Source organism: Sodiomyces alcalophilus, assembly GCF_042370955.1.
Source record: "Sodiomyces alcalophilus JCM 7366 unplaced genomic scaffold ACRALscaffold_5, whole genome shotgun sequence".
In the NCBI taxonomy this organism is placed as follows: domain Eukaryota; kingdom Fungi; phylum Ascomycota; class Sordariomycetes; order Glomerellales; family Plectosphaerellaceae; genus Sodiomyces; species Sodiomyces alcalophilus.
In genome coordinates, this window is record NW_027263536.1 from 175907 (window position 1) to 203800 (window position 27894).

Genomic DNA, 27894 nt, shown 5'->3' on the forward strand with positions numbered 1-27894 from the left:
GGGGGGCTGGGGGGAGGAGTAGCACCGCTGTAGGGGGTGACGGTGCCGGTGGCGCTGGCGCGGACGACGCTCTGGGGGACCATGCTGGTGCCGCCCTGGACGATGGCACCGCCGGGAACGGGGTAGTCGGTGGCCGGGGACCAGACGTTGAAGATGACGCCGGGCTCGTTGGGGGACAGGAGCTGGGTGCCAGCAACGCCGGGGAAGGTGGAGGTGCCGGAGCCGGTGATGCGGAGGTTGATGCACTGGGGGTACGACTGGGCGCCGTTGGGCTGGCTGGCGGAGTGGAGGGCCAGGATCTCGTGGCGGAGGACGTAGTCGCCCGGGGCAACGGTGGAGGGGATGCGGACGGTCCACTGGTCGTTGTTCTGCATCAGGACGTCGGCAGCGTAGGTGTTGGGGGCCGAGACGAGACCGGCGCCGTCAATCTTGAACCAGCGGAGGGCGGTCTTGTCGGCGGTGGAGCAGTCGCCGTTGCAGCGGGCGAGGTGGTCGAAGACGGGACCCTTGTGGGACTCGGGCCAGTCGGTCCACTGGAGGGTCAGGCTGTCGCCGGCGGCGACGGTGATGAAGCCCTGGCCGGGGGTGGCATCACGGTGGCAGATGATGTTGGGGTGGCCATAGGCGTCGGGGGCGACGAAGCCAAGGTCCATCTGCTCAGCAGCCCAGCCAGCACTAAAGAAATCGTTAGCGTTCCGAGTTCCTGGGACGGGGGTAAAAATGTACGTGAATGTGTTCGCGGTAAGATGCCGGATCGGCAATTGGAGTCATCCACTTTCTCCCCAGAGCAAGCTCATGGGTTCGCGATGCACATGCGCACACAGGAGGATGGCTGTTACATACCGGACGGGGCGGCTGGCGGGAGGCTGGTACCAGTCGCTGTTGGGGTTGTAGTTGGTGTACGAGACTCCGTTGTGGATGATGTCGGAGACGAAACCGTGACCAGCGACCTGGCCAACGGCGGCGAGGGCCGAGAAAAGGCCAACAACCTTGCTGAGACCCATCTTGTTTGTCGGGAAAAGGACGGAGAAGTGGTGTGTTTGTGGGAGAGGATCGACGAGATTGAGGTGATTGGACTTGTTGATCTCTGTGTCGAGCTGTCGAACAAGAACCAAGGAGGAAATGATGAGCGACCTTTATATATTTCTGACGATCTCTCCCATCGGCCTCATGTGGCTAGTTGGAGCCGCCATGGCCCCTCTCTTTGCCTCTCTCAGGGCAATGCATGTGGCGGTAGGTAGTCACATTGCCAACCCCTGCACGAAAGAACGGGCCGACAAACCTGGCCAGGCTCCTAGGTTTCCAGGTTCAGCAGAGCAAAGAGGGCAACAGGTTAGCAAGGTAATGCGCGGGCTTGTCGCTGTCATGGCCGTCTCCCCCACAACGGTTTATCGGTCTGGGCATGGAATCCCCCGCGTCCTATTGGGACAAAGAGGGCGCTGGGCCGGCTCGCTCAAACCGGTTGAGGACGATGCGCAAATGACGAGGACTGACGCGGAGACTGGCGAGCATCCACCGCATTGACGGACCGTAGCATAGAACCAAGACCCGATCCAAGAGGCTTGGCCGGCGATGGAAGGTAGAGTATCCGGCAATCTGGTGACCACGTCTGGCAACGGGGGCAAAAGGGGGCGTCCGGGGCATGTGGGTGGGTGGGTAAAAAGCCCCCTTCAGGCTAAAAGAACGGACCCTGACCCCCCGAAGAGGAAGCTGGCGCTAAGATGCCGGAATGAATCAGGGGAGCAGGACTGAAGACTGAAACGGGAAATATGGGGGGTTCGCTGTGCACTGCATCTGTACAATGTACGAACAACGTAACTCAGTAGTTAATGCAAGCCCACAAGCCCACGCCCACGCTCACACGCCATCAGGCTCCCTCTTCCTGGGGTGTCAGGGCGTGGGTGGCGTGGAGGGCACCGGAGGAAAGCAGTCGAAGCGCGGAATAAGCTACTCGTCAAAAAGGCAACTTCGGTAGGTGGCGGCCCGGGTGGGGCCCCGTGCACCCCCTAAAGGGGATGTAATATACGGAGAAACCGAGAAAGCTGAGAAAGTGTTGGTCATGATCCAATAAGCTGGAAAGGCAGGGCGAAGATTGGTGCAAGACTGGATGGAATACGGGGGATGGGCCCAATATAGACTGCTGGGCATAACCAGACGAGAACAATTCATGGAACAGTCTGACTGTAGGCTGCCATTGGGAGACAAGTCGCTCATCCTCTCCATATGCACCCCAGATTTGAGAAAGCCTGAGAAGTGCCGTGTGAGTAGACAAGCCCGAGAATAGGTCGGTACAACGTGATCAGATGGAAGAACGACCAGGACAGTAGAACGGGTATCAGGACCTCGATGTTGCGTCTGTCACGGAAGAGACGCTGGCCCTGCACAGTTGAGCAAGGAATGTTCCATCTCTCTCCGTGATGAGAGCTCCGATGCGAGTCTCCTCCGACGCCCTCTCAGTACGTTGTAGGCCAGGCAACTGGTGGAGAAAGGGAACCGCGGATGGCATATGTAAAACGCCGGCTCGGCGGGCCCAAAATATTCCAATCATTTCGACGTGTCCCGCTTTCGCACTGTCGCCATTCACAGATATATTGCCCAGCCCCCCAATAATACAAGCCCACGGGGCTGACTTTGGGAGATTCGGCCGGCCGGGGCCCCTCAGCGTGGAAAAGATTCACGGAGACCATGGATGTATCGTGTAGTTGTCGAGGGATGACGGTCTATGGAATGATCCAGAGCATCAGACGCCACGTGAAGAGCTGGAAAGAAGAGGAATGCGACGAGGAAGTGTGCGGGGATGTGCCCTGAAAGCCGATATCGTGCCGGGATGGATCATGGAGGGCCTCTGAGATGAGTGGTACGCTAGATCATGACAGGCTTAAAATCCGGGGAGCTTGATAATCGAAATGGGCTGTAATAATGAGCTGTCAACGCTGTCATCCCCCTACGTTGTACTGAAGCGTGCCATCGCGTCCGCTTCAGACGCCGGTATTAGTCCTTTCCGCATCTCCGCATGTCCTCATGCAAGTCCGACCTCTTTGCCCAACTCTGGTGCGTAGCGTAATGTCCGAATTTGAAATGAAGGACGTTTTAGGGCGGAAGTCTTTGGGAGGGTGGAAGAAGAGTCGTTGAAGGACGAGAGGCCAGGAACGAAAGTGGGGAAGTCGTTTGGGGGGCCGGCACTTTCCTTTTTAGGGTTGCGGCTGGGAGCCTCCGGACTGATTACGCAGCAAGGCCACATGACCCGCAATGTCCCGAATACGTCGTATAATGAAGCGGAGCTTACGAAGTACGAATACCTAGAAGGTACATTGTACATGTATCTTTCTGGATGACGCCGAACAGGATCCAGGCTGCCGTCTTGCCTCCGCGTCCTGATGACATTTTATTTGTATTTCATGATAGTTTACGCAGGAGATTACTCGTACATACAACGGACCTACTTCGTATTCGATGAGCCGGGAAAGTCCTATCCTTGCTTTCTCGCCACTCCTCAACTCTTCGACAGGCTCTCTTTATAGTTCCCGATGTCGTTGACGCCGTCCTGCCACTTGCTACCCGGCATCTCGTAGGTTGTCCCATTGTCCAACTCATGAGCGAGGCCCTGGTGCGAATGCAACATGGCCGATGATTGGGGCTGATTCCGCGACCTCCCGGATATCCCGTACGACTGCGTCGTCACCTGTGCGTGCTCCATTCCAGGAGGGAAGCCCCTTGCGGCGGTGGATTCGTTGCGGAATCCGCGTCGGCGGAAGAAGAAGAACATGGCGGCGGCGGTGATGGAGGCGGACAGTACTGCGGCACCGATAGCAATGCCGACCACAGCTCCCACCGACAGGTTAGCCCCGGAAGTGATAGGGACTTGGTCTTCGCTCTGGTCGTCCAGAGCCCCCGCGGTTGCTTCGGGGCTGGCCCTGGCGTTGCTGTTGGAACCCGATCCTAAAGTGGAATCGGGTGTCGAAGTTGGAAAAGTGTTGCTGTCGTCGGTCGAGGTTGCGTAAGTGCCTGCAGTGTCACCATTATTAGTGCTGGTTGTTATTCACACGCTGCTTTCGGACTTATCTCGTCCTCATCCCGTCATCCGGCCCTTCATCTCCTTCACCGCGATCCCATCGGATGAAATGACGATAGGAGAGTAGCTGCACAGAGAAACGCACCGGAAATATGAATATCAGTGTGGGCGTAGATATTGATCCGACTCCGGGCACCACAGACATAGCTCGTAGCGCCGTAACATGTCGCGGTACACTCCTCATCAGCGGCCTGAACAGCAAAAGGCTCAATCTCGTTGCCACAATAACATCTCATCCCCCATTCGACGCCAAAGATGGACGCCGATTCGACGGAGCAAATGTTACGGCATAGCTGCGGGGTCATGCCGCTATCGTTCACCGAGGTGATGGTGAGGATGTTGTTGCTGCCGTGCTGGAAGCAGCCGATGGCCGAGTAGTCCGCCAGGGAGGCGGTGCTGGGTTGCGGGGCACGTGCGTCGAGGATTCGAATCGGCTCCACGGTGGCGGCGGGAGTCGGGGCTGGGAGGGAGAGGAAGGCGGCCGAGTCGGAGGCTGGTTGGGCTGGCGCGATGCCGGCCATGGTGCTATTAGCTATAAGGAGGGCCAGGAAGGCGTAGATAGCCGCCGGCGTCCCGGTTGGTGATGCTAATCGTGGTGTTGCGCCTATCATGTTATAGGTAGCTGACGCAAGTCCACAATAAGGGCAGGACCCGCGAGGCCAAAACTGGGACCGATGAGGCAATGTTGAGATAATTAGGCGAATAGGGACGGGTGGTTGTGCCAATCCCAGACGTCAGATCAACCGCAAAGTCGCCCGTCTGTCAACGTCCTTTTCGGTGGGCAGCAGAGGGCAGCTGAAGCACTCAGTCAGCCCGGGCAGGATGCAGAGGTAGTGCAGTTTTCCGACCTCAGTCCTATTCCGCCATGTCCAGCGCGAGTTCCAGTCTCGCGGCATAAGACGACCTAGAAATGATCCAGGGAGGGTAAACCCGATAGCTCGAGGGAAGAGAGAACTTGAGAAGAAGAACCGAGGAACCTCATCCCACTACCATGAGCTTTCTTACAGAGTAGTATCTGGTGCATCGAGTAACAGGGAAGATCAAATTAGGGAATATGACGCGCAGGATAAAAAACAGAGTATACAGTGTCCAATCCTTTCTTCAATGGTCCAATCCTTTCTTCAATGAGTTACTCAAGAGTTGCTGACTGTTAGGGCTAAGGAATAATCCAAATCTCCCAGGCATCGCAGCCAGATTAACTCGTGGTACTCACTCAGTATAGTGTCTTTTATTAGCTTGGTTTTTACTTGGCAGTTGTTCCCAAGGATTCTGATACTTGGCGGCGTCCAGGGGCTCAAGCCACGATGCCGGGGGATGGAACTGGGGTTCTAGGCAATCATGGACTGTCGATCTTGTTGTGATGGAACGTCAAGTCTCTTACCCTCGGCCTGAAAAAGGAAACCGTAGTAATAATGTATGTGGTAATGGACAAATTCGTGACTTGGTCGTTGATCCATCATTGCGTCTCGTCGAACCGGCTTGATATAACGCAGGTTGACAATCTTCGACATCTCACCAGCTACGGGCGACGTCCGCAAGACGAGAGATCCCCGACTCTTCTCCATCGCCGGCCCATACTCTTCTGCGACACTCGTCAAAGCTGCAAAGTCCAAGATCTGCCGGCCGTTGATCCGAGTTTTATATATACATATTATACTTGGTTGTGACATTAACATAGAGGGTTAGGTATCTCGGAGGGTGCCATATCTCGTCCAGCGTCATATGCCCGGTCCCTAGCTGGGGATCCTTCAACCTTAACGTAGAGGAGAGTCTTTACTTTTCCACACCGCCAGAAAACAGACCGCAAAAACAAAAGAAAGAAGAAAAAAGCCCAGACCCCAACGCCCTGCTCAGGAATCACGACGGCACAGTCCTGTTGCTGCTCAGCGCTCAGAACTCCCCCTCGGAACTGCTGCCGATCACACTAGCGGCCCACAGCCCTACCAGACCCCACCAGCTCACCTTCCACCCTCTCCAGAGCCCGTCCATCCCCTGGCCCTGGCGGTACACCGTGTCCCCCGCCCCGGCCTTCGCTTTGGCCCGGCCACCCTTGGCCGCCGGCACCGGCTTGGACACGGCGCGGCAGCCTTCCTCGTTGACGATGTAAAATATGGTCCCCGTCACGCCGTCGTACCGCCCCGCTGGGACCACCGTGTCGAGACGCGCGTCCTTCTCCCGTGGGTGCAGCGACTGCAGGTACGCCGCGCTGGAGAGGACGGCCACCTGGCCCCGTCGGAGGACCGTCTCCAGGGGAAGCTTGATGAACACGGCGGCCGAGGAGGCGAGGAATTTGGCTACCGAGAATGTGGTCGGCGACAGCTGGCTGTCGATCATGAAGCGCGTCCGTAGCACCAGCGGCGTCGACAGGGTCAGGAGGGGGTGCACCATCGAGTGGAGAATCGTGGGTAGGATGAGCCCGGACGAGCAAACGTAGGAAGGGAGGGCACGCAGCGTCGATAGCGTCCGTCTGGGTCCTTTGGAGGATGGGGTGACGAGGAGCCTGCGGATGTTAGACAGGTGAAACGAAGAAAAAAAGAAACGGGGCCAAAAAAAGAAAAAAGAAAGGAAACGAAAGAAAAGCAAACGTACCTCGTGCGCACCATGTCGAGCGGTGCTAGTATCAAGCCCGTTGCAACAGCCGCCGCCGCCGCCACACCCAACGACGCCCATGGATACGGGGACGCAATGTCAATCAGCCTGTCAATGTCGTCCTTGACCCCAAGGTCCGGAACATTAAAGAGCGCACTGAGAGCACTCCTCGACCAGTTCTCCAGCACCGAAGTGAGAACAGTGTATAGGAAGGTCGCGTTGGATCCCTTCCAGACGCCCCACGCCCCTTCTTTTTGCCACAACTGTCCGATCACTTCCATTACCGAGTCCGGGCGACGGAGGTTCAGTCGATGGGGATGCACGGCTGCGTCCTTGGGAGAAGGTCGCGATGGGTGTACGGACGAAGGGTGCTGTCTGCCCCGACGTCCCCGCTGTGACTGTGACGGGGTGGGCGTTCCGGGGATATTGGACGAGAAATACGCGGGCTCATCGGCATCCGAGTCGGAATCCGCGTAGTCGTAAACCGACGCGCCGTGGTTGTAACCATTGTATCCCCTGTCGGCGGCTGCGGGCGTGGACAGCGGCGATGCCGCCGGGGTGGCTGCTTCGGGGTTCTCGGCGTGGCTTCGGACCTGTAGGACCGTCTTGGCCACCTCAAAGGGCTGTGCCATCAGGACGGAGGAATACTTCCACAGCAGCTCGTCGATGACATCCTTGACGGCCTCGACCGCCGACGATGACGGCTCGTTGATGTAGTCTTTGTAGTCGAGGTCCGGGAAGAGGTCCCGCGCCCTGGACGCGTACCGGTCGGCCGGCGCATTTCCTCGGGACAATGAATTGGGTCCTGGCGATGAAGTGGGATCGGGCAATTCGCCGATGGTTGGGGGGATATAATACGGCCGCAGGGGATTCACTCCTTCTCGATGTGAAGCCATGTTCGAGGTGTGGATGGTGGTTCTTGAACATGATCCGACTAGGAACGACTGCAATGACCAAGTGCTAGAATTTCCATCGGCATTTGGAGCGATGACGAACTTTGTGCTTAGTCATGGTCTATGACATCCAGGGCGCCGCATCCAATCAAAATCCACCTAATTGATAAGCCTGAGTGCGACTTGACATGGCCGAAGACGGTTATCGGGGGATTATTTTTCGTAGCTGTACGAATACTTCGTACCTTGTAGTTTCTCCGGTCAGTCCACCGAACCTGAGCTGAGCCGAGTTTCTCTATTCCGTATCCAAAGTCGCATTCCGCCAGTTCCAACAGGCCAGGTCAATGGCATTGCGGGAAACCTGTTCATGATTGAGACGTCATTCGATCACCACCGTTTGCGGGCGCTACCTCAGTTCAGACCATAGCATTCCATCCGTTTCGCGCCAATTTCTCACGCCTCGAATACCAGACCACGATGAACCCGGCGACTCCCCTCCGAACCGGCCTCCGGTGGCTAGCTACAAGCTCAGTACGACAGAACCTGGCGCCACACAGGCAGACCAGATCGTTCCGACGACTTGGGTCCAGCTGCGTATCTCCAAGAAGACGACCCGTTGCCAATTCGGTAGACAGCGGGAGGATAGGGTGGCTAGCAACGCGCAAGTTTCACGCCACACCAACCGTTGCCCACGGACACCTGACGCCACCCAAGCCTGGTGAAGAGTAGGCGGACCACGGACTCTGTGAAGAAGATGGAAGCTGACAGATCTAGGCTATGGGTAACCTTTATTGACAAGGATGGCGACGAGCACAAGATTGCCGTGTCGGAGGGCGACAACCTTTTGGACATTGCACAGGACAACGACCTCGAGATGGAAGGTAAAACGCTCCGCTCCCACTCTTTGACTTCGATCTATGGCCCATCTTCCTCTGGATATGACTGACGCTCTTTCAGGCGCCTGCGGTGGATCATGCGCTTGCTCGACATGCCATGTGGTCGTCGAGGATGAAGAGTACTATGACAAGATGGACGAGCCTACCGACGACGAGAACGACATGCTGGATCTGGCGTTCGGTCTGACCGAAACGAGCAGGCTGGGATGCCAGGTCAAGATGACCAAGGAGCTGGACGGGCTGAAGGTCAGGCTGCCGGCCATGACGAGGAACTTGCAGGCCAGCGACTTTAATTAGGGCTGGTGGACTTTATAGAAGAAAACAGCGCTGTACCTATACCACTTGTATGATTAGGATGGCGGGAGCGGCGGGTCTGGGAAGGGCATGAAAAGTACAGTTCGACGCAGCGTAGTGGGCAGCATCAAGTATATTTGGTCCGGGAGGGTATCTAAGGAGAATAGAGACAAATGTGGGAGGAGTACATGTTCCCACTCCGGTACAAAGCAAGTCCAGAGGCCATACCCTCCAAAACAAAGATGACATTTTCTTAAAAACTACCAGAATAAAAGTGGCAAAGACAGCAATTCATCAAGCCTCTTCGATCGGCCCCTGTTTCAACCCCCCGCCCGAGGCAATCAAGTCCAAGAACCCCTTCTTGCTCATCTCATTCACCCTCGTCTCCTTCCGGCCCATGCCCACCACGCCGTCCCTCCGCGCCGCCTTCTCCGCCTCGGCAGCCTTGACCTGCGCAGCGCGCACGGCGTTGAAAAGCTTGACGACACCGCGCTGGGCGACCTTGCGCAGGCGCCTCTCGGCCTCGAGCACCTCGCCCGTAGTCGACGGGCCGGCCCCCGGCACGCCCTCCCTGTTGGTGGCGACCAGGACGTCGCGGACGCGGCCCTTTTCCTGGGCCTCCTTCTTCTGCAGCCGCAGGAGCCGGCGCGCCTTGAGCTCGAGCGCCGAGTCGGCGGCGGCCTGGGCGGCCTGGTGGGCGGCGGCGCTGCGGGAGAGGACGGGGTCAACGCGGCGCGAGGTGGTGAGTTTGGTGGAGAGGATCTTGGACATGGAGGTCGAGAAAGCCGAGGGGTCGTTGCGTTTGGATTTCGTCTTGGGCCGTCCCGCGCCGTTGATGGTGTCTGCGTCGCTGCCCAGGTAGTCGTCGTCGTCGTCCTCGTCTTCGTCTTCGTCTTCCGAGATGCTACCCTCTGCTTCTTCTCCGCTGGATGCATCGTTGTCTGCTTCTGCTTCCGAGCTGTCGTCTGCGTCTTGCTTGCCCTCCGCGCGAGATTTGGGTTGCGATTTGCCGGCCTTGTTGGGACGCTTTTGCCGTGGCGGGGACGAAGCGGCGTCGTCGTCGTCTGAGGTGAAAGAATCGCTGTCCGAGTCTGCGCCGTCGTCGGCAATGGCATTGTGTATATCGTCGGAATCGGACGCAGCGAGGTCGACTGCTTTGAAGTCTTGTTCTTCTTTTCTTTTCACATCACCTCGGTTTTTTTGTTGCCGCTTTTGTTTTTTGGGCGGTGGGGCAGCTCTGTCCTCGAAGGACCTCTTCTTGGATGATGTACCGGCCATGTTGTCTGTCGATGAGGCAATGGCAGAGGGGCTGTGGGAGAAAATAAAAGGCTGCGATGGGTAAAGAGGTCAATCACTGCAGGCTGCGTTCTGCAACGGCCCTGGCAGGTATTTTTTTAGGTGGGGCCATGGAGGCGGTCAGCTCACCGAAAACCATATTCGTTCACCTTAAGTTTCTGCGGGGTCACCGAGATCTGTGCAAACCGATAGGAACTGGGAAAATTTATAAAATAAAAGTAAATAAAATAAACATGACATGGGCAGATATATGAAGATCGGGGAGGAAAAAATATTAAAAAATCAAGAGAGTAGATAAGAGTAAATGAAATGCTTTTCACTCTGAACCCCGTTGAAAGACGCATTTGGATCTTATAGATCTTTACTAAAGCATACATGTTGGATTATCTTCGACCATGTTATATCAAGGTATTCACTGGGCAAGCGTATAACAGATAGATAAAGTGCTGAATGTGAGAATGGCGAATTAAGGCCAAGGCACCAGGTCAAAAGAGTTTATTGCAAGCCAGGTTCAATAGTTGGATCCTTTCGGTGACGAGACTACGAGTAAACGACAACAGGTTGCTGTTGAACCAGTTCAAGATATCTCTTCAGTTGTACAAGTTCAGCTTGCCATCGCGTACACCTGCTCATGTCGATGTTATATTCCGGCCGTTGTCGTACTACATGGCTCTCCAAATGTGCAGAAGCGGAAGCCGTTATACTCTCCGACTTGATTTTTTTTTCTTTTTTTTTTTTTTTTCAAAGACGTTATGTTATCTTCGTCTCTGCAAAACCTATCCTGACGGGACTACCAATTCTTCAACTCACCCTCCGCATGACAGTACGCACATGCCAATGACAATACGTGATGCACTACTACAAGATGGGTCGAGTTCCCCCTCTGCTAGTCCTGTCGAGACAGCACCTGATTCCATATGCTTACGCTCACTAGGCCAGGTGGCTATCAACGTAAGGCTGTTCATCCGTGGGTCTTCAGCCACGAGAACCATTTCGTCCTGATCCACATACGCGCCGTTCTTCCCCGAGGACGATAGCTTGACCCGGCTGGGCCGAGCTGATCTACCGCCGGCAAGAGAGGATGGGCCGGTATTCACCCGCCCTTGAGCCCACGCGATAAAGGAGACGCTGGAAAGGGGCCGGGTCGTCGACGTCAGCGAAGAGAAATGCAAGGCGCCGCTGCATTCCTGCCGGAGGACCGGAGATTAAAGGAGGCGGCTGGTCCCTCCAGACGGTCTTCGACCCGAGTGCGGAAGGCTTGGGAATGTTCCTCTTCACCCAGGTTTTGGGCATGGACCGCGACCCCGCCTTGGCCCTCGCCGCGAGGTGTGGAAGGAGATACGGAAAAGTCGAATCTCACTGGTTCCAGGTGTAAGAGCTCCGGGTTCCGTTTCTGTCTTTTTGTGTGTTTGCGGCCCTGGGCCTATTCACGCCAACGGACCACCTTGACTCGAGTCTCGAGCGCCGTCATGTCAAGAGGCGACGGGCACGCTAGAAGCAGATTACGATCAGCATATATATCATTCTGTAATCAATGATGCCATATTCGACTTTGCATGGCTCCAAGGAACGCGCTTTTTATATTTTTATCATCACTTTGTATTACTTTTGATCGTATTTTCCATCTCAAGTCACACCACACCTTTTCATTCCGGTCGGACCGCATTGTCCCCGAACGACACACCTTCACACGAGACTCACACGACTATCTACTTTGTACAGATCAGATTGGTTCCCTGAGAGGTCGATCCAGACGAAATGTTGTTACAAAGTACAATGGACACGGAAGACGACATGGCGGATAGACGGGCTGGTCATGAATGGGAATGGGAAACGCGTTGGATGGAGTTCCGGATCACACATGACCATGAATAAGCCTGGGACCGGCGCCGGCATCTCGATGGCCGTCCCTCATCCTGAGTGAAGTGGCTCTCCACATCGTCGATCCCATGCCATGGTCGTCAATATCATTGTGTGGACTGGACTGACTTCAGACTGCGTGGCTACACCGGTGACCGAAGTTCACCGAAACATCACGCCTCGATGGATGCAAGTACGAATACGTATCGCTTTGCATGTCTCTTAACTCGGGCCTGCAGCCCACGCAACCGGTGGACGGTTTGAAACAGCTTTGCTACTTTTCACTGTCCGTTTCCAGCCAATAAATTGGTAACAGAAATCGGTATACGTCGTTTGGCTTAAGAGCTATAACAACCATGACGCCCAACCGTTACCATCACGACGGTAGACTGAACATCTCTGCCGGATTCAGACTACATGGTCGGACCTGTTAGCCACCAAAGACCGGTTCTGGTCGAGTGAGTGATGATGGCAATGAAAACGGAAGAAAGAAAATGTAACAAATCCCAAAATAAATACTAATAAATATAAATAGAATACAGTAAGTTGAACCCCGTGACAGCATCAAGCAAGAGAGGAATACAAAGGAACTTGATGCTATATTCTGCGAGCCCCGTCAGGCAGACACTGCGGAAGACTCAAATTCTAGAGATCCAATATACCTTGGGATCCCCGCCTCGTAAGATCGATCGACCGCCACGTAGGACTCCCAGACTTCATCGTCCGTCCTAATACAGAGGCACTCTGATGGAGAGAACCGCACTCACGTCGTCGTCGTCGGCCCATACTTAGGCCAGCCCGGCCAAGACAATTCCAGGACGTCTCTCTGCTCCTAGTGCTTATCCGTCAAGTTCCTAAGACAACACTTCCAGAGATGATTCATGGACCATACACTCAAACCATGGGTTGGAAAGCGGACTCTTGCGCATGTAGAAAGAATGTCGCTTGATTACAGTAGCACAGTAGCACGTGTCATGCCCCGCGGGATTACTTGACGCCCAGGCCAAGAACGCGTGCAGCCTTCCATCGATATTGTGTGGACCGTCGTCGAAGAGAAAATCAAGGAAACACCATGAGTTTTCACATTCTTCAACTTGATGCTCCGATGAAATTCGATGGGTGGAAAAGATGAAAAGAAGTAGAGTCCAATTCATGCCTCCAATTGGTCAATTAATGGGGACACGAGTCGAGGAAGATGGGTTCCATTCCAGAGGGCGTCGATCCATTCTCCTTCCTCGCGCCTCGCCATTTTCTCTTCGTTTTCCCCATAGGGCTCTCAACACCTTCAAGACTTCCGCGGTAACATAACACGCGCAGTCGTGACGTAGTGCGAAGATATGCCAGCCATTTCTCGCATTTCCCATGAGGTTCGAACAAGGGTGTCCCCTTTTCACGCGTGCCAGGGAACGGGAACGTTAGGGATATTGGAATCGAGGGAGCCGATTCCAGGCAAAGCTGGGTCATCGACAGCACAAGAGTCAAGAGACCTAATCGTCCAGTCTGATCGGCAGAGGATGGACAAGGTGGAAAAGACACGACAAGAATGCCGCACTTACAAGTATAAGAAAGCCATCTCCATCCCCGATACCGACTCTGATCTCTCTCCTCCTCCTCACCGCACCAACAAGCCAAGGACCTCCACTGCCCTTGAGCCTCTCGCTCAGCTTTCCCGAGGTTGTTTCTCTTGCTTTCCCTGTCTTTTCCCCCCCCCCCTTGACCTCCAGTCATTCGTTTTTCCAAAACCAAGTCACTCGCTAGGCAAACTCGCCAACCCCTATTCCCCCACAATAATGCGTTACATCTCGGCCATCGCCGCCCTGGGCGCCGCCCAGGCGGTGGCTGCTGGCAGCGGTGCTTTCAGGCCTCTTCAGCCTATTCAAGTGCGCCAGGAGCCCGAGGTCACTTCGTCCATTGGGCCCCCCAGCTCCGCCAGCATCCCGTCTGCCAGCAATGGTCAGCCGTCTAGCATCCCGTCTGCCAGCAATGGTCAGCCGTCTAGCATCCCGTCTGCTAGCAATGGTCAGCCGTCTAGCATCCCGTCTGCCAGCAATGGTCAGCCGTCTAGCATCCCGTCTGCCAGCATCCCGTCTGCTAGCAATGGTCAGCCGTCTCCTAGCATCCCGTCTGCCAGCAATGGCCAGCCGTCTCCTAGCATCCCGTCTGCCAGCATCCCGTCTGCCAGCAATGGGCAGCCTTCTTCCAGTAGCGTCCAGTCCTCTGCCAGCAGCGCCCAGTCCTCTGCCAGCAGCGCCCAGTCCTCTGCCAGCAGCGCCCAGTCCTCGGCCAGCAGCGCCCAGTCCTCGGCCAGCAGCGCCCAGTCCTCGGCCGGATCCTCAGCTGACACCACGTCCTCGGCCGGGCCTTCAACCAGCAGCATCGGGCCCTCGGTCTGGTCCTCAACCAGCACCTTCACGTCCTCGATCCCGTCTTCAGCCGATAGCGCCACGTCCTCCATTCCGTCATCGGCCAGCAGTGCCCCTTCCTCGGCCAGCGACGCGTCCTCCCAGAGCGGCACTCCCACGTCTTCCATCTCCCCTGATCCGACTGGGCCTGTGAATGACAACCCCGCCACCATCGGTAACTTTGCCTACGTTGGCTGCGTCGGCTCCCCCGACGGCTTCCCAAGCTTTGAGCCGATCGAAAGTTCCGATGCCATGTCCATCGAAATCTGCGCCTCCGCTGCCGATGGCGCCTATCGCTTCTTCGGTGTGAACGGACGGTAAGTTCTTTCCAGTCTTGTTCAGGCCTAAGCGATCCCCGGGGAAAAGATATCGTCGACGCTAACGAAATCTCAGCGACTGCTTTGGCGGTGAGAACTTGGCTAGCGCCCGGACCCTCCCGGACGCCCTCTGCGACATTGCCTGCCCTGGAAACCCTGCCCAAGACTGCGGTGGCTCTCTCGCTCAGGGACTCGTTCGTCGCCAGGGTCTGCCCAGCACCATTCTGCTCACTGTATATGTTCGTATCGAGGGCGGCCCCGGCGTCACAGAGACCGAGACCGTCACGGGCATCGTCACCGACACCGACACCGTAACCGACACTGTCACGGGTACCGTCACCAACACCGTCACCGGCACCGTCACCACCGTCATCACTCAGACCACCACCGCCACCGACGCGAACGGTTCCGTCACCACCGCCACCGAGACCATCACCAAGACCCTCTGCCCGACCTGCGGCCCCTGCTACGGCCCCTGGTGCCCCAAGCCTCTCCCTACGCCGGGCCCCGAGCCCTGCCGCGGCGACGACTGCTACAAGAAGATCATCTGCTACGGCGACTGGTGCCACTACGACTACCCCTGCCACGGCGACTGGTGCCATCGCCGCATCGTGTGCAAGGACAATCACTGCTTCCCCGACCGCTGCGACAGTGGCGACTGCCACAAGAAGGTCTGGTGCGAGGGCGACCACTGCAAGTACACCAAGTGCAAGGGCGACGAGTGCTACAAGAAGAAGCTCGTCTGCTACGGCGACCACTGCGCCTGGAAGCCATGCCACGGTGATGAGTGCAAGATCAACTGGGTCTGCCACGATGAGCGCGAGTGCCGCCCCGAGCCGTGCAGGGGCGACCACTGTCATCAGGAGGTGCACTGCAAAGATAACCACTGCAAGCCCAAGCCTCCCTGCGTCGACTGCAAGCCCAAACCTCCTTGCTATGACTGCGAGCCTGGAAAGCCCGGTCATCCCGGAAAGCCCGGTGAGCCTGGTGAGCCCGGCCATCCTGGAAAGCCTGGTGAGCCTGGCGAGCCCGGCCACCCTGGAAAGCCTGGTCAGCCCGGAGAGCCTGGCGAGCCCGGCCACCCTGGAAAGCCTGGTGAGCCTGGTGAGCCTGGCGAGCCCGGCCACCCTGGAAAGCCTGGTCAGCCCGGAGAGCCTGGCGAGCCCGGCCACCCTGGAAAGCCCGGTCATCCCGGAAAGCCCGGAGAGCCTGGCGAGCCCGGCCATCCTGGAAAGCCTGGTGAGCCTGGTGAGCCCGGCCATCCTGGAAAGCCCGGAGAGCCTGGCGAGCCCGGCCACCCTGGAAAGCCTGGTCAGCCTGGCGAGCCCGGCCATCCTGGAGAGCCCGGCCAGCCTGGAGAACCTGGCCAGCCCGGTCAGCCTGGAGAACCTGGTGAGCCCGAGCCTCCTTGCGATGACTGTGAGCCCGGTCAACCCGGCGAGCCCGAGCCCGAGCACTCCCACGTTGTCGTGGCTGGCGCCGACAAGGCCATTGCCAGCATTGGCGTCATGGTCCTCGCTGCTGCCGTCTTCGTCTTCTAAGCGGCGAGTCAGCTTTCCGCTCTAGCGACAAATAATTGTCAAAAGGGCGTCCTGTTCTCTTCTTGCGATGACCTTGTCGTCACGCCTGCAATGGCGCTTTTGTTCGGAGTCGTGCGTTTGTTCGGCGGTTGATCCATGGGGGATCCGGATGAATCTTCACTAATAATGGAAACTAGAAGAGTCGTGCTACCCCTGTTAGATAGTAATGCAATTGCCTTGCTGTATTACCACCGAGTTGTCCTTGATGTTTGCAATCCACTGTTTGGTCTCGTGTCTCTCGTTGCAGCACCAGCACCGCTGTTGCCCAACTGACGAAGCTCTTCGAGAGGAGCCGTAGGAGAGGATCAATCATGGATATGATCGTCAGGTGTAACACGGCAGGGGCAGGATCTACAGTTACCTTAAGACAAGCCCGTTTTGAGTTCTCGGGACGAGGCCATGTGACGGTTCTCACTTCCATGATACCACCTGATAGAGCTCAATGGGTGCACTCTGGGATGCGGGGTGACGACGGAGGCCCGGTTGGCATTTTCAGAGACGTGGAAATAAGGCCCGTCTGTGGGCCGTGGCTTCGAGGTGGCTCCCCGATCCCCCATGGGTTAACTCTCCTTGGCATGCGGAGGATGGGTAAGGAAATAGAAACGATGCTGATCCAGCCGGCCATTGTCATGCAAGTCGTCCCTCTGTCGGAGGCAAAGCGCTCTGTCGGAGGTTCCCATGCTTTGAGCTGGAGGAATGACTGGATAGGGAGTGGGAGCAAATGAATATCGTATTGCGATTTCCGAGTAACTGAAGACTTGACGGACGTTCAATTTTCCAACGAGTCACGGAGTCGGAGAGAACTGTGCCGATGGCAGTAAGGTGGAATCCCAGAGGGGTGAGTCGATAGAAAATCCATCAAGGATGACCATATATCTCAGATGACGAAGGCACTCAATCCATGGGCTCAGGCAACTCGTTCCATAGTTCTCAAACAACAATGAGGAGGCATGTTGATAATCTCTCCGAGATGTAGATGGTCGACGGTCGATGGCAGGCGATTCGGCTGTTTGTATGATGCATGAACTAGCCACCTGGGGAAACAGATCACATGATGAGCAATGTGTTGGCGTGTTGGAGTAGAATGGCAAGAATCACGGATCGAAAAACGGTGATGTGAAGAGTTGAAGATTGCCTTCCCACGGGTGGGGGGAAAATGGGGCGACGCATTGACCGTCTTTACTCAGTAGGCAGGTCAGGTGAGATTCGGTGTGAAGAGTTACCCCACGCGTACCTACCACGACTAGAGTGTGGGGTTAGTCCACGGCCCATAGGGCGGACTGTTTCAACTTGGCAAACCACCCAAACAATTCTGTAAACGCTCGTATCCTAAGCGTACACTATGACATAATCAACGGGGCTAGATAAACCGACCAATCGGCTGTCTGCAAACTTTTCCGTTGCCCTTACAGCGACGCCACGACCCTGTCCCATCTCCATTATTTTTTATCTCCAGACACCAACGCGCCTTGTAAGTACATCCAAGAACGAGCGTATTACCTCGAGAAAATGGTCAAATCCACTGATTTTATGCCTCAACAACTCTGGGGAAAAGCCTGGACATTGTATGCAGATTTGGCTAACGTTGTGTTGACAGTTGTCACTTACACGGTCTGATAAGTGTACGTTGTATGTACACCGCCGTACATAATCGTACATCTACGTATGTACACATCTACTTACAGATCTATATTTAGCACAATTGTCTTGATCACCCCTTTTTTGGCAATACCAACTACGTAATGATGGATTTCAATTGGCCCACGACGATCAAGGGTGTTTGGCTTCCACCACCACCTCTTAAACAACCTCAAGGTGTCCTGAAAGGACCTGATTTGGATTCCTTTATTTTGAACGGTATATGTCCATCTTGAACCATTCTCTTTGATACTAATACCTCCTTTACAGCTCTGAAAGAATCCTGTCCTGGAACGGTTTCGCGATATGTGGACGAGAAACAGCCCGAGGTACGTACGTGAAGACCCATACATAGACGGTACGACTATACTAATATTTTCATAGATCCAACGTGGCATCGCGTTGCGTCGCATGTATACCAAGGGCGCCAATATCAAAATCCCCACATTTGATATGACAAGACCTCAAGCACTCTCGGGCCTTTTTGTGCAGTTGTACGGCCAGGAACGATTCGGCGACGATAGGTGTGAACAGTGTGCCAATAGAAAGGGGAACCTTGCTGGCTGTATTGTGGTGGAGGGATTGAGTAAAAACGCGTGCGGAAACTGTATTGTTAGTTCGGGCGCCGCGAACTGTACGATTGCCGGTAAGTTGTGCACAATCTTCGGCATGGTCTTTCAGAGAGTACTAATCCATTCTAGATGCTCCTCCCTCTGCGAAACGCAAAGGCACGTCACAGGGAGGTCCAGCGAAGAAGAAGGCTAAGATTGCCGGCTTGGACCTCAGGGGTATTCCCAAGCGTTACTTGCTGCAGATCTGCGATGCTCTGTCGGAGTACATTGAGAGCCGTAAGTCTTGTGTTCTCTTAGAAGAATAACTATTTATATACTGATATTTACTGGTTTAGTTCCCGACACTGATGACGAAGTGTTGTAACCGCGCAGGCTGTCAGTCTCAGACGTATGCAAGGCATGGCGTTCTTACTGCCTAGACAAGGAACGTCGCTGGGACGGAATGGAAACACAGCCTACAACTTGAATAGATCAAAGAGTACCTAGGTAGAGAATACTCTGATCAGGGTAACGTAGCTTGAACCAGAAGAGTGTTGACTGTACAGTAAAGATATCGTAGGAAAGGGAATAATCAATTTCTTAGACATGAACGAGACTGTCCTACTCACGTGTACACGGCATCTACGAATACCTAATTACCTATACAACAACTCGGGAATCAAAAGAAATAAAAACGAAAAAGAAAAAGAAATAAATGCCAGCAATATACCTAGGTACCTCCATCAGTTCGCCATGCCCACCTTAAGTACCTAAGTACCTAGCTGGCGTCACGCCCCACCTTTTTCACTTTGGTACTTCCCTCGAGGCTCTTTTCGGCCACCGACCGAATAAATCCAAGCTTGCCCAATAAACTCCAGGCAGCAGGCCAGGTCGTGATGTGTATGTACGAATATGAATGTCCTTTTCCCGAACGCGAGACAATTGGCCCGTGTCTTCTCTTTTCCTGCTTTCTGTTCATAACCACAAGTCGTGTCTCAGCCCCAAGGCGCTGCGTCTCGTGCGTCACGGTGTCGCATCTAGACGTGCCTCTTTGTTCCCACTGACCATATTATTGCTCGTCTCCAGAAGAAACAGAGACCTCCGCCTTTACGCCTTTGAAGCCCAGCAGAAGCATGATGGCGATTAACCCCTTCCAGGAGATCCCCGTCGAGGTCCTCCTCCGGATCAGCTTCTATCTCACCACCACAGATCTCAATTCTTTGCGCCTCACCTGCCGTGACATCGAATCGTCGCTCTTCCCCACCTATGCCAGAGAGTTCTTCTCCAAAAAACAATTCATGCTCACCGAGGAGAGCCTGCAAGCCCTCGTCGACATTTCCAACTCGCGGCTCGCCCATCATCTTAAGCACGTCATCATCGGCCTGGACCGCTACTTGGATGTCCGCTGCAACAGCCCAGTCCAGCAGACCATCTTCCGCGAGGGCTTCCAAGCCCAGCAGTCTCTAATCTGGACCGGCCAGGCCGCTCACATGCTCACCGAGGCCTTCCGGAACCTCAAGCCCACCACCGTCGGCCTCCGCGATTACCACTCCAGTGCCCGGAGTGGCCGCGACGGAGGACACGCGTCCTGGGCTAGCTACGGCGCCACAACCGTACAGGACCAGACCGGTGTCAACCTCGTGTCTGACGGCAGGTGGCATTTCGGTACGGAACGCGAATCGACCCTGTATTGGGCCAGCAACGTCTTCTCGCTGGTCTTGTCTTCCCTTGGTGCTGCGGGGGCACGTCCCGAAGCCATCGAAATACTCCGTCGTCGGCAGAGCGGCGCCCTGCGTCCTCTTGCCTTCCACGTCCCCCCTTACCTATACCCCACCGTGGTCCCTGTACTACGCAATCTGGGCAGCCTTTTCCTGGCTCTCGACTTGGGCATACCGGATGCCAAAAGCTCCCATTATGTTCCTGTTTCAGGCGGCGCGGCTGCCAGCAGTACCAATGACCCCAGCCACGGCGTCGACGGCGGGGCGTTTCCCGTCATGGAGAGATGCCCCGATTTCCCGCTCCGCGCATTTCTCCACCACTTGTCCAATCTGAAGCATTTGCGCATCAACTTTCTCACACCGGTGGCAGACATGAGTGTCCACGTCGCGTTTCTCAGCTGGCTCGGTAGTCCCGCTCCGACGTCTGATCCACAGCCGTCCGCACGTCCGAAGGCTCTTATCGACCCCACGACCAACCTACCTCGCGCAATCGACCCGGCCAGCCTCCCCAAGCTCGAGCTGTTGGACCTAGGCCACATGGTGGTCTACCCAAAAGTGATAGTGCAACTCCTGCGTAAATTCGCGCCCACACTGAAGAGTCTTGAGCTGTGGAATGTCACGCTACAACAACCAGGTCCAGAGAGCCATTCTTCCATCGACGACAGCGGCCCGCCCAATCTGTGGGTCCAGTTGCTCAAGAAGATGCGTACCCTACCCCTTCAGCTCGAACATCTCATGATTGGCCAACCCATGCAGGATAGCCGTGGCCTTTCCAGTCGGATTGTCACATTCAGATCGCTGACTGCGGGAGTTGATAATGCCCGCATGGTCGGCGGCAACCGGCGGGCCTACACGGGCATAGATTGGAGGAGGTTCGCTGAGGAGCTGGAGAGTGACTTGCAGATCCGTGTGTCGACACAGTCTTCCTCCCCGAGCGCGAGCGATACGACAGATGAGGAGGACGCGGTCATGGATCTCTGAGAGGAACCCGAGGAAGAATAGAGCGCTGTTCCTAGAGACTTTATTGTTTGTCACTATCCAGGGGCGGCGTTAGATACCATGGGTAATATGAATATCACGATAATGAATGAGCTAAAACTTGCGAAACCTTGGGTTTACAGAGAATGCCCTAGGACACGAATGGAGGAACCGCACGCAGATAGCTAACGAAACCCAGTGAGTGCTAAATGTGGCGTATTTCTTGGTGCCTTTGAGGTTTGAATGACACGGGATGCCATGGTCCATTCCTGCCTGGACGCTTGACGGTGTGTTCGAGAGAGCCTCTGTTCAGACAGCGGAAACAAGCGGAGACGGGTTGTCGCCGCTCTCCGCAAATTCAGGCAGAAGCCGGCCGAAGCCCTTGATTAGAGTTGCGATGGCTGGGGGTCAAACTTGGCGACCGCGTCATGTCTCGGTCATGGCGCAGGCAGCAAGACGCCATGTCACATGATATCGCGATCTGTTTTCGACGCGAAATCACGTGCTTCAGGCACCAGCGCAGTGGAGCTAAATGCTTTACGTTGGTTGGTAGCTTGGTGCCAATAGACGCCAAGGGGCCCCTGAATCTATTCGCCATATTAGGAAAGGCGTCAAATCCGTGGGCTAGAGGTGCGGTACGTACCTGATATCCTGGGCCGCTGGCTTCAGAAGTACTCTTCTTTGTTGTGATGTAGCTATTTTGTGGCTGTTTCCGTATTTTGTCACCGAGACTCGAAAGCTGTGGTACAATGAGGACATTGAAATACCCGGGTGACCCCGGACGCCTAGGACCGTGAAAGAAGGAATTAAAAGCTCGTGACGTCTCCCCCGACTTTGTTGCCCATGCTCCCATTTCCTCTCAACCTCACCCCCCCTCTGCAGTCTCGCTCACCTCAAACTACCGGGTGCCAAACCATATTGCGCCCCGTTGCCTCTTGCTGAGAGGCCACGCATAGAAAGGTATTAGAAGCACTCATGACGATATCGCCAGGAGCAATCCCTGGAACCTTTCTCCATCTCTCGCAACTACTGACTATTCGATTAGCCAGGTCGACGAATATCCTAGCCTGGTCATTCCAACATGTCTAAACCACTAGACGGCTGCACCGTCGCATTGGGTGCGAAATTCCCATGGGACGTGGCGGCCTACGTCCAGTCGCTCGGTGCGGCCATCAGCCTTCGATTCGCCAAAAAGACGACCCATGTGATCACCACCGACAACGACTTCGCGACCAACGCCAAGGTGCGCCAGGCCCAGACCCGTGGCGACTGCCACATTGTCGGTGTCGAGTGGGCCCACGAGTCGGAGCGCACTGGGTCCAAAGCCGACGAGGCAAAGTTCGTCGTTGACGGCAAGGGCACCAGCGATGGCTCCCTACCAACTCAGGCCACCGGATCCGCCAATGGATCGGCCGTCGCTCAACCTGCCAGTGTCGCTGGAAATACGGCCCCAGTTGATGGCAACGGCGCCAGCACTTCGGCTCGTAGATCCACGCGCAAACGAGCCGCCCCTGTTGCCGATCAGGCCACGGATCAAGATGATGAGAAGACCAACTCTGTCTCACAGCCCAGCAAGAAGAAAAAGGCGACCAAGTGTGAGGCTAATGAGGAAGAAAAGAAAAAGGTAAAAGAAGAGGTATGCGACGGCCAGACGGCCAAGTCAAAGGATATCATTATCCCGCTCGATGAAGGTATCAACCTGCCCAACGCCAAGGTCTACATTGATCCCAGTGGCATCATATACGATGCCGCGCTCAACCAAACCAACGCCGGCCGCAACAATAACAAGTTTTACCGCATCCAGCTCTTGCAGACCGGTTCGGCGTACAAGACCTGGACTCGCTGGGGCCGCGTGGGCGAGTTTGGCCAGTCGTCCCTACTCGGCAAGGGCGACCTTGCCAATGCTCTGTCGGTCTTTGAAAAGAAGTTCAAGGATAAAACGGGTCGCCGCTGGGACGACCGCGCCGAGAATCCCATACCCAACAAGTATGCCTTCATCGAGAAGAACTACGACCCGGATTCCGATGCCGAGTCTGATGCGGGAGATGTCAAGGCGGAGGTGAAGGACGAAGACGCAGAACCTGAACCCGAATGCACTCTTGAGCCAGAAGTCCAGGACCTTTTGGCCCTCATTTTCAACCAGCAGTACTTCGCCGCCGCCATGACCCAGCTCAACTACGACGCCAACAAGCTGCCGCTGGGCAAGCTGAGCAAATCGACCATCACGAGGGGCTTCCAGGCCCTCAAGGACCTGTCGGAGCTGTTCGACGATCCGTCCCTGGCGCAATCCAAGTACAACACCGACGTCGGCTCGGCGACCGAGATGCTGTCCAACCTGTTCTACACCCTGATCCCACACGACTTTGGGCGGCAACGTCCGCCGGTCATCCGAAGCAGCCCCATGCTTAAGAAGGAATTGGAGCTGCTGGAGAGCTTGTCGGATATGAAAGCCGCGTCGGATATCATGAAGCCGGACCGCAAGAAGACGGCGAGCAGCGACACCATGCACCCCTTGGACCGCCAGTTCCAAGCTCTGGGCCTCGACGAGCTGACGGCGCTGGACCCAGAGAGCAAAGAGTTTTGGCAGCTGAAGCGCTACTTCACCGAGACCAAGGGCTCCACGCACTACATAACCTACAAGGACGTGGAGCAGATCTTCCGCGTCGAGCGGGCCGGCGAGCGGAAGCGCTTCGAGGAGCACGAAAAGGACATGACCACACGACCGGGGCTGGCGGCCAAGACGGAGCGGCTCCTACTATGGCACGGATCGCGGGCCACCAACTACGGAGGCATCCTGAGCCAGGGTCTGCGGATCGCACCGCCCGAGGCGCCGGTGACGGGTTACATGTTCGGAAAGGGCATCTATCTGGCCGACATGTCGTCCAAGTCGGTCAATTACTGCGTGCCGAGTCTGTCGGACAACACGGCGCTGCTGCTGCTCTGCGAGGCCGAGGTGGGCGACCCGATGCAGCAGCTGATCCACGCCAACGGGTCGGCGGGCGACGAGGCCAAGCGGAAAGGCCTCCTGGCGACGTGGGGCCAGGGCCGGATGGGTCCGAGGGAATGGCGGGATGCGAGCTGCGTGCACCCTTCGCTGGAGGGGGTCAAGATGGTGAGTCCGAACCTTCCTACGTATCCCGTTCTGCCTAGGACCTTTCATCGGCTCGATTGGAGGAGGCGAAGAACCAAGTGAGCGAGGAGTCGGACGCTAACCTGCCATGAAATGAATAGCCCGATGTGAGTGTCGAGCCGGGAGACACCAACGTTGCAGGGGCAGGCCTATGGTACAACGAGTACATTGTGTACAACGTTTCTCAGGTCCGCCTTCGTTATTTGCTCCGAGTGAAGATTAGTTGACCAGGGGGCGACGGTTCTATCGGGATTGATGTTTTGGCGTGGAGTGCACGGGATATGATGGTGATGCTAAGGAACTGGGAAGATTCTTTCACATATAGGGGATTGGGAGTTGGGTGTTTGTGGAATAATATCCCCCAAAATCTTTCTTATGCCGGCAGTGGTTTTCAACTAGATGAGGTGGATATTAGGGCCTGCGATGTTAGATGTTCAATAATGTTTCCCCCAGGGTGAGCCCAAAGTTCGAGCAAGAGAACCTAGGTAGCTTGAGCTCCATGATAATACGACATATTACAGGGACTCGGCATCAATCACGGTGGTTGAGATGGAAATGCTTCAATCATGACTTCATTTGGATTCAAGTGTGCATACTCGGTCAAGTATAACCTCCTCCCCGGCGAAGGATCGGACGCATCGCGATCTATTCGACCCCCAAGGACACATGAAGCCTTACGACTTGCCACTCTACACCTCCGAGTCCCTCTTTTCCGACACAGCCGCCGTGTTCTTATCGTCGCTCCCCAAGGTGGCGACCACCTTCTCGTCCATGTACTTCTCCGTGTTCGGCGCGAACCAGGTCACGCCGACGCCGATGACGCTGAAGGCGATGGTACTCAGGTAGACAGTCTGGAAAGCCATGGCGTTGGCCTCCTGGTACGCGCTGACACCGGCGGCGATGACCGACTCGGTGGCGCCGCGGACGCCGTCCAGCGACCCGCCAGCTAGGCCGGCGATGAAGTCGGCGACGGACGACTCGGGCAATCCGGCGCCGATGACGGCGTCGGGGACGTACTTGGGGATGTTTGTGCTGAGGCGGTTGCTCAGGATGACGGTGTAGACGGCGGTCAGGACGCCGCAGATGGCGGCGCGGAGGGAGCCGGCCATGCCGCCGGCGATGCCGATCTGCCGCTGGTCGTGCACGCAGATGGTCGCGTTGGAGAGGCAGATGGATTCGGTCCAGCCTACCCAGTAGCAGCCCAGGGTGACCAGGGCGATGGCTGCCGCTTTGTCCTCGGGGCGGGTGACGATGGCGGCGCCTAATGGGTTTCGTCAGTTGTGGCTCTTTAAAAGGGGCACGGGGGAAAAGGTAGGAAAAGGGCCGGAACTTGAGACGATGGGGACGTACAAGCCAAAAAGACACCACCGACGAAAAAGGTGAACATGCACTGGTACTTTGTCTTGCCTATCTTGGCTGCGAGAAATCCGCCAGTGATCTGTCCTCCTGTCATGCCGAGGCCGATGATGTTGGAAATGGCGCCGACATGGTGGATGTTGCCCTCATCGTACATGACAGCCGCTTGCATGGGCCCTGGTCAGGTCAGCCGATGCACTGAAAGAAAAGGGATTAAAGAGGGCGGGACAATAGAGCCAGACTCACAGATAATAGCGAAAGCGTAGTAGACACCAGCGCCGACGCCGAGCACAACAATCGAAGCAACCCACTCGGTATTCTTGAACAAATGCATGGGCACCAACGGCTCCTTGATGGGGGCATAAATCTCCCACAGAACAAAGACGACGAGAATGACGAAGCCGATGACGATGGTCGCGATGGTGCCGGCCGACGCCCAGGGGTACACGGTACCACCCCAGCTCAGACCGAGGAGGAAGACGACGAAGCCGGCGGACGAGAGGAATATGCCGACGTAGTCGAAGTGGCGGATCCAGTACCAGATGCTCGACTTGTCCTCGCCCTCCGACTGGTTCTGATGCTTTTTGGCAAAGGTGGGCGGGAAGTAGAAGAGCGTCCAGAGGACGAGGGCGACGCCGTTGATGGCGAGGAGCAACCAGTAAATGCCGCGCCAGCCGACCGAGGGGTACCGATCGATGAAGGAATAGCTGATGGATGGAGCGACGCCCGGGCCGGCAATGGCGAAAACGTACATGACGGCGTTGCCCATGTAGCGGTATTTCATGGGGAGCAGTTCACTGGACGGAATGTCAGCAGCCGTCAATGAAGGAAAGAAAGGGAGAATGGGTTGGATGAAGGCTGTGCAAAGGAGACGAACCCGACGACGAAATGAAAGGAAAGCTGCGTCGCGCTCGCCATGCCGAGTAGTACGTTGCCTCCGATCAGCGTGGTGATTGACTTGGCCGTGGCACACACGATGGTTCCCACGACAGCCATGACGGCTCCGCCAATGAAGTAGTATCGTCGCCCAAAGATATCGGAGAGACGACCGACCGGGGCGAGGCAAACGGCCAGGGCGGCATTGTAGACGAGGGCGATCCAAGTGTACCGGGGATCGGGGCCCAGGTCTTGGTTGATTTGGGTGAGAATCGGGGCTGCGTAGGACTGGAAAGAGTCAGGGGGGAATCTAGGAATGCAGCGCAGGAGAGAACAAGGATGAAAGCAAACGTACAAAGGCAGAGGTTCCGGCCCAGAGGCCAATGCCGGTAGCTAACATGGTGCCGATGAAGAAGCGGCTGCGGAAGTAGCCCTTGGGCAACCCCTCGACGGTGGTCTCATAGCCGGTGACCACATCGTCCGAGGCGAAGGGCTTGTCTGGGTGGTTGGCATGGTCGAACGACGACGGCTGGACTTCGACGTGGGCGAGACTCTCTGGTTTTTCTGTGATGGACATGTTTTGTCTAGCAGTTTTGCTGTGTTTGCTTCTTCCTTTCGAGCTGGCCTACGAGTGGCTGGTGGGGGAGAGAGAAGAGACACACAGTGCGGGACAGATATGGTCTTCATATAAACGGGATCATGCGCAGTGAAGCTCTGGAGAACCTCGTACCATGACGCTAACAGCGAGAGCCCGGGGTCCTGGATACGCGATGAGGGTCGCAGAACATTGAACACCGCGTCCCCGCTGTTTCTCCCCACCCTCCTCGTCGCTGGCTTCTGTAGCATCAGGGTGATGGTTGACCAAGCGGCCGACCTTTGCATCGTCTACTGGGAATGGGGCTAGCCAGGCCATAGCCATCAAGTATTATGTGAGGGATGGCCATCGCAGTAGGTCACCGGGCAGCAGGGCCATAGACGGATAGGGATATCCATTGGAAGGTCATGGCGAGGACTAACACCGACGTGAGGCTCTGGGATCGGACTCGTTAGACTCGTGTATTGGCCCCGTGACTGACTCGCGGTGTGGAGGAGCTTGGGCCCTACCCCATGGGGATTCTACGCCAAAGCTGGGCGCTACCCGGTACTCATTATCCAGGGAATCCGACCATGGGGCGTCTCTCCTAGCGCTTCGCTTAGGTGCAACCTCGACTCGGACGAGCGGATATCTGCAGTGACGGAATCGAGACGCGGAGGTTTCCCCTCATTCTTCGAGTGGACTTTAGGCCTAAAGAGGCCTCGCTGTCTGCGCTCATTGCTTTGTAACGACAGGTGACGACAGTGCTGCAGATCGTCTCCTGGAGTTTCTTCTGGAGGTCCTCCGCTCTCTCGACGAGAATGGCGCCTGTCGTGCCCGATAGCTCGGCGGGACATGCATTGTAAGGAACACT

General features: G+C 56.1%; 13 protein-coding genes across 13 annotated transcripts in view; 5 read left to right on the forward strand and 8 right to left on the reverse strand.

The window, feature by feature from the left end:
• The window catches only part of ACRALDRAFT_2059636 (carbohydrate-binding module family 1 protein), a 1600-nt gene extending 468 nt beyond the window's left edge, over positions 1-1132 (reverse strand). Inside the window, exons 1-2 of the mRNA XM_071021893.1 lie at positions 844-1132; positions 42-675 (exon numbers count right to left, since the gene is read on the reverse strand). Coding sequence (XP_070873820.1) covers positions 42-675; positions 844-1004 — 795 coding nt within the window. The 5' untranslated portion in view covers positions 1005-1132. The remainder of the gene's footprint in view (positions 1-41; positions 676-843) is intronic.
• Positions 1133-1170: 38 nt separating this feature from the next.
• Positions 1171-1524, forward strand: ACRALDRAFT_2042663 (uncharacterized protein; the record flags this gene model as incomplete). The annotated part of the gene is made up of 1 exon (XM_071021271.1): positions 1171-1524. The coding sequence occupies one exon, from the start codon at positions 1171-1173 to the stop codon at positions 1522-1524; it is 354 nt and encodes a 117-aa protein (XP_070873821.1).
• A 1855-nt stretch (positions 1525-3379) lies between these two features.
• Positions 3380-4055, reverse strand: ACRALDRAFT_1064599 (uncharacterized protein). Its single transcript, XM_071017005.1, has one exon. The coding sequence runs from the start codon at positions 3764-3766 to the stop codon at positions 3494-3496; it is 273 nt and encodes a 90-aa protein (XP_070873822.1). The 5' UTR covers positions 3767-4055; the 3' UTR covers positions 3380-3493.
• A 28-nt stretch (positions 4056-4083) lies between these two features.
• On the reverse strand, positions 4084-4823 carry ACRALDRAFT_1064600 (uncharacterized protein). Its single transcript, XM_071017006.1, has one exon. It carries the CDS (start codon positions 4591-4593, stop codon positions 4099-4101), a length of 495 nt encoding a protein of 164 aa, XP_070873823.1. The 5' UTR covers positions 4594-4823; the 3' UTR covers positions 4084-4098.
• Positions 4824-5962: 1139 nt separating this feature from the next.
• Positions 5963-7557, reverse strand: ACRALDRAFT_2028064 (uncharacterized protein; the record flags this gene model as incomplete). The annotated part of the gene is made up of 2 exons (XM_071020508.1): positions 5963-6572; positions 6662-7557. The coding sequence occupies 2 exons, from the start codon at positions 7555-7557 to the stop codon at positions 5963-5965; spliced, it is 1506 nt and encodes a 501-aa protein (XP_070873824.1).
• Positions 7558-8208: 651 nt separating this feature from the next.
• On the forward strand, positions 8209-8741 carry ACRALDRAFT_2070860 (uncharacterized protein; the record flags this gene model as incomplete). The annotated part of the gene is made up of 3 exons (XM_071022165.1): positions 8209-8279; positions 8329-8435; positions 8512-8741. Coding segments are annotated over 3 exons (408 nt in total), but the record flags the coding sequence as incomplete, so codon positions are not given.
• A 59-nt stretch (positions 8742-8800) lies between these two features.
• Positions 8801-10384, reverse strand: ACRALDRAFT_2020198 (uncharacterized protein; the record flags this gene model as incomplete). The annotated part of the gene is made up of 6 exons (XM_071020004.1): positions 8801-8898; positions 8933-8973; positions 9070-10073; positions 10100-10112; positions 10170-10216; positions 10361-10384. The coding sequence occupies 6 exons, from the start codon at positions 10382-10384 to the stop codon at positions 8801-8803; spliced, it is 1227 nt and encodes a 408-aa protein (XP_070873826.1).
• A 141-nt stretch (positions 10385-10525) lies between these two features.
• On the reverse strand, positions 10526-11511 carry ACRALDRAFT_211511 (uncharacterized protein; the record flags this gene model as incomplete). Its single annotated transcript, XM_071023722.1, has 7 exons — positions 10526-10628; positions 10666-10710; positions 10851-10932; positions 10972-11227; positions 11274-11355; positions 11401-11437; positions 11472-11511. 7 exons carry the CDS (start codon positions 11509-11511, stop codon positions 10526-10528), a joined length of 645 nt encoding a protein of 214 aa, XP_070873827.1.
• An 85-nt stretch (positions 11512-11596) lies between these two features.
• On the forward strand, positions 11597-16292 carry ACRALDRAFT_2020200 (uncharacterized protein; the record flags this gene model as incomplete). Its single annotated transcript, XM_071020005.1, has 21 exons — positions 11597-11756; positions 11794-11887; positions 11917-12012; positions 12035-12093; positions 12140-12151; positions 12199-12209; positions 12289-12362; positions 12470-12621; positions 12654-12720; positions 12773-12805; positions 12838-12869; positions 12903-12936; positions 12978-13019; positions 13092-13199; positions 13229-13279; positions 13320-13377; positions 13412-14619; positions 14696-15457; positions 15486-16011; positions 16044-16151; positions 16206-16292. The coding sequence occupies 21 exons, from the start codon at positions 11597-11599 to the stop codon at positions 16290-16292; spliced, it is 3774 nt and encodes a 1257-aa protein (XP_070873828.1).
• ACRALDRAFT_1094293 (uncharacterized protein) lies at positions 15908-18186 on the reverse strand (the record flags this gene model as incomplete). Its single annotated transcript, XM_071019715.1, has 12 exons — positions 15908-16436; positions 16474-16550; positions 16615-16716; positions 16765-16949; positions 16989-17205; positions 17244-17381; positions 17465-17488; positions 17574-17699; positions 17743-17778; positions 17804-17858; positions 17900-18019; positions 18106-18186. 12 exons carry the CDS (start codon positions 18184-18186, stop codon positions 16356-16358), a joined length of 1242 nt encoding a protein of 413 aa, XP_070873829.1. The 3' UTR covers positions 15908-16355.
• A 62-nt stretch (positions 18187-18248) lies between these two features.
• ACRALDRAFT_1094294 (uncharacterized protein) lies at positions 18249-21087 on the forward strand (the record flags this gene model as incomplete). The annotated part of the gene is made up of 8 exons (XM_071019716.1): positions 18249-18361; positions 18383-18509; positions 18577-18689; positions 18766-18887; positions 18993-19017; positions 19215-19337; positions 19388-19431; positions 19475-21087. The coding sequence occupies 8 exons, from the start codon at positions 18249-18251 to the stop codon at positions 21085-21087; spliced, it is 2280 nt and encodes a 759-aa protein (XP_070873830.1).
• An 833-nt stretch (positions 21088-21920) lies between these two features.
• ACRALDRAFT_1077052 (uncharacterized protein) lies at positions 21921-24744 on the forward strand. Its single transcript, XM_071018583.1, has 3 exons — positions 21921-22044; positions 22130-24196; positions 24316-24744. Exons 2-3 carry the CDS (start codon positions 22166-22168, stop codon positions 24439-24441), a joined length of 2157 nt encoding a protein of 718 aa, XP_070873831.1. The 5' UTR covers positions 21921-22044; positions 22130-22165; the 3' UTR covers positions 24442-24744.
• Positions 24745-24771: 27 nt separating this feature from the next.
• On the reverse strand, positions 24772-27166 carry ACRALDRAFT_1082471 (uncharacterized protein). The gene is made up of 5 exons (XM_071019316.1): positions 26802-27166; positions 26448-26734; positions 25817-26367; positions 25565-25747; positions 24772-25475 (listed from the first exon to the last, which is right to left on the reverse strand). Exons 1-5 carry the CDS (start codon positions 27021-27023, stop codon positions 24904-24906), a joined length of 1815 nt encoding a protein of 604 aa, XP_070873832.1. The 5' UTR covers positions 27024-27166; the 3' UTR covers positions 24772-24903.
• Positions 27167-27894: the final 728 nt, after the last annotated feature.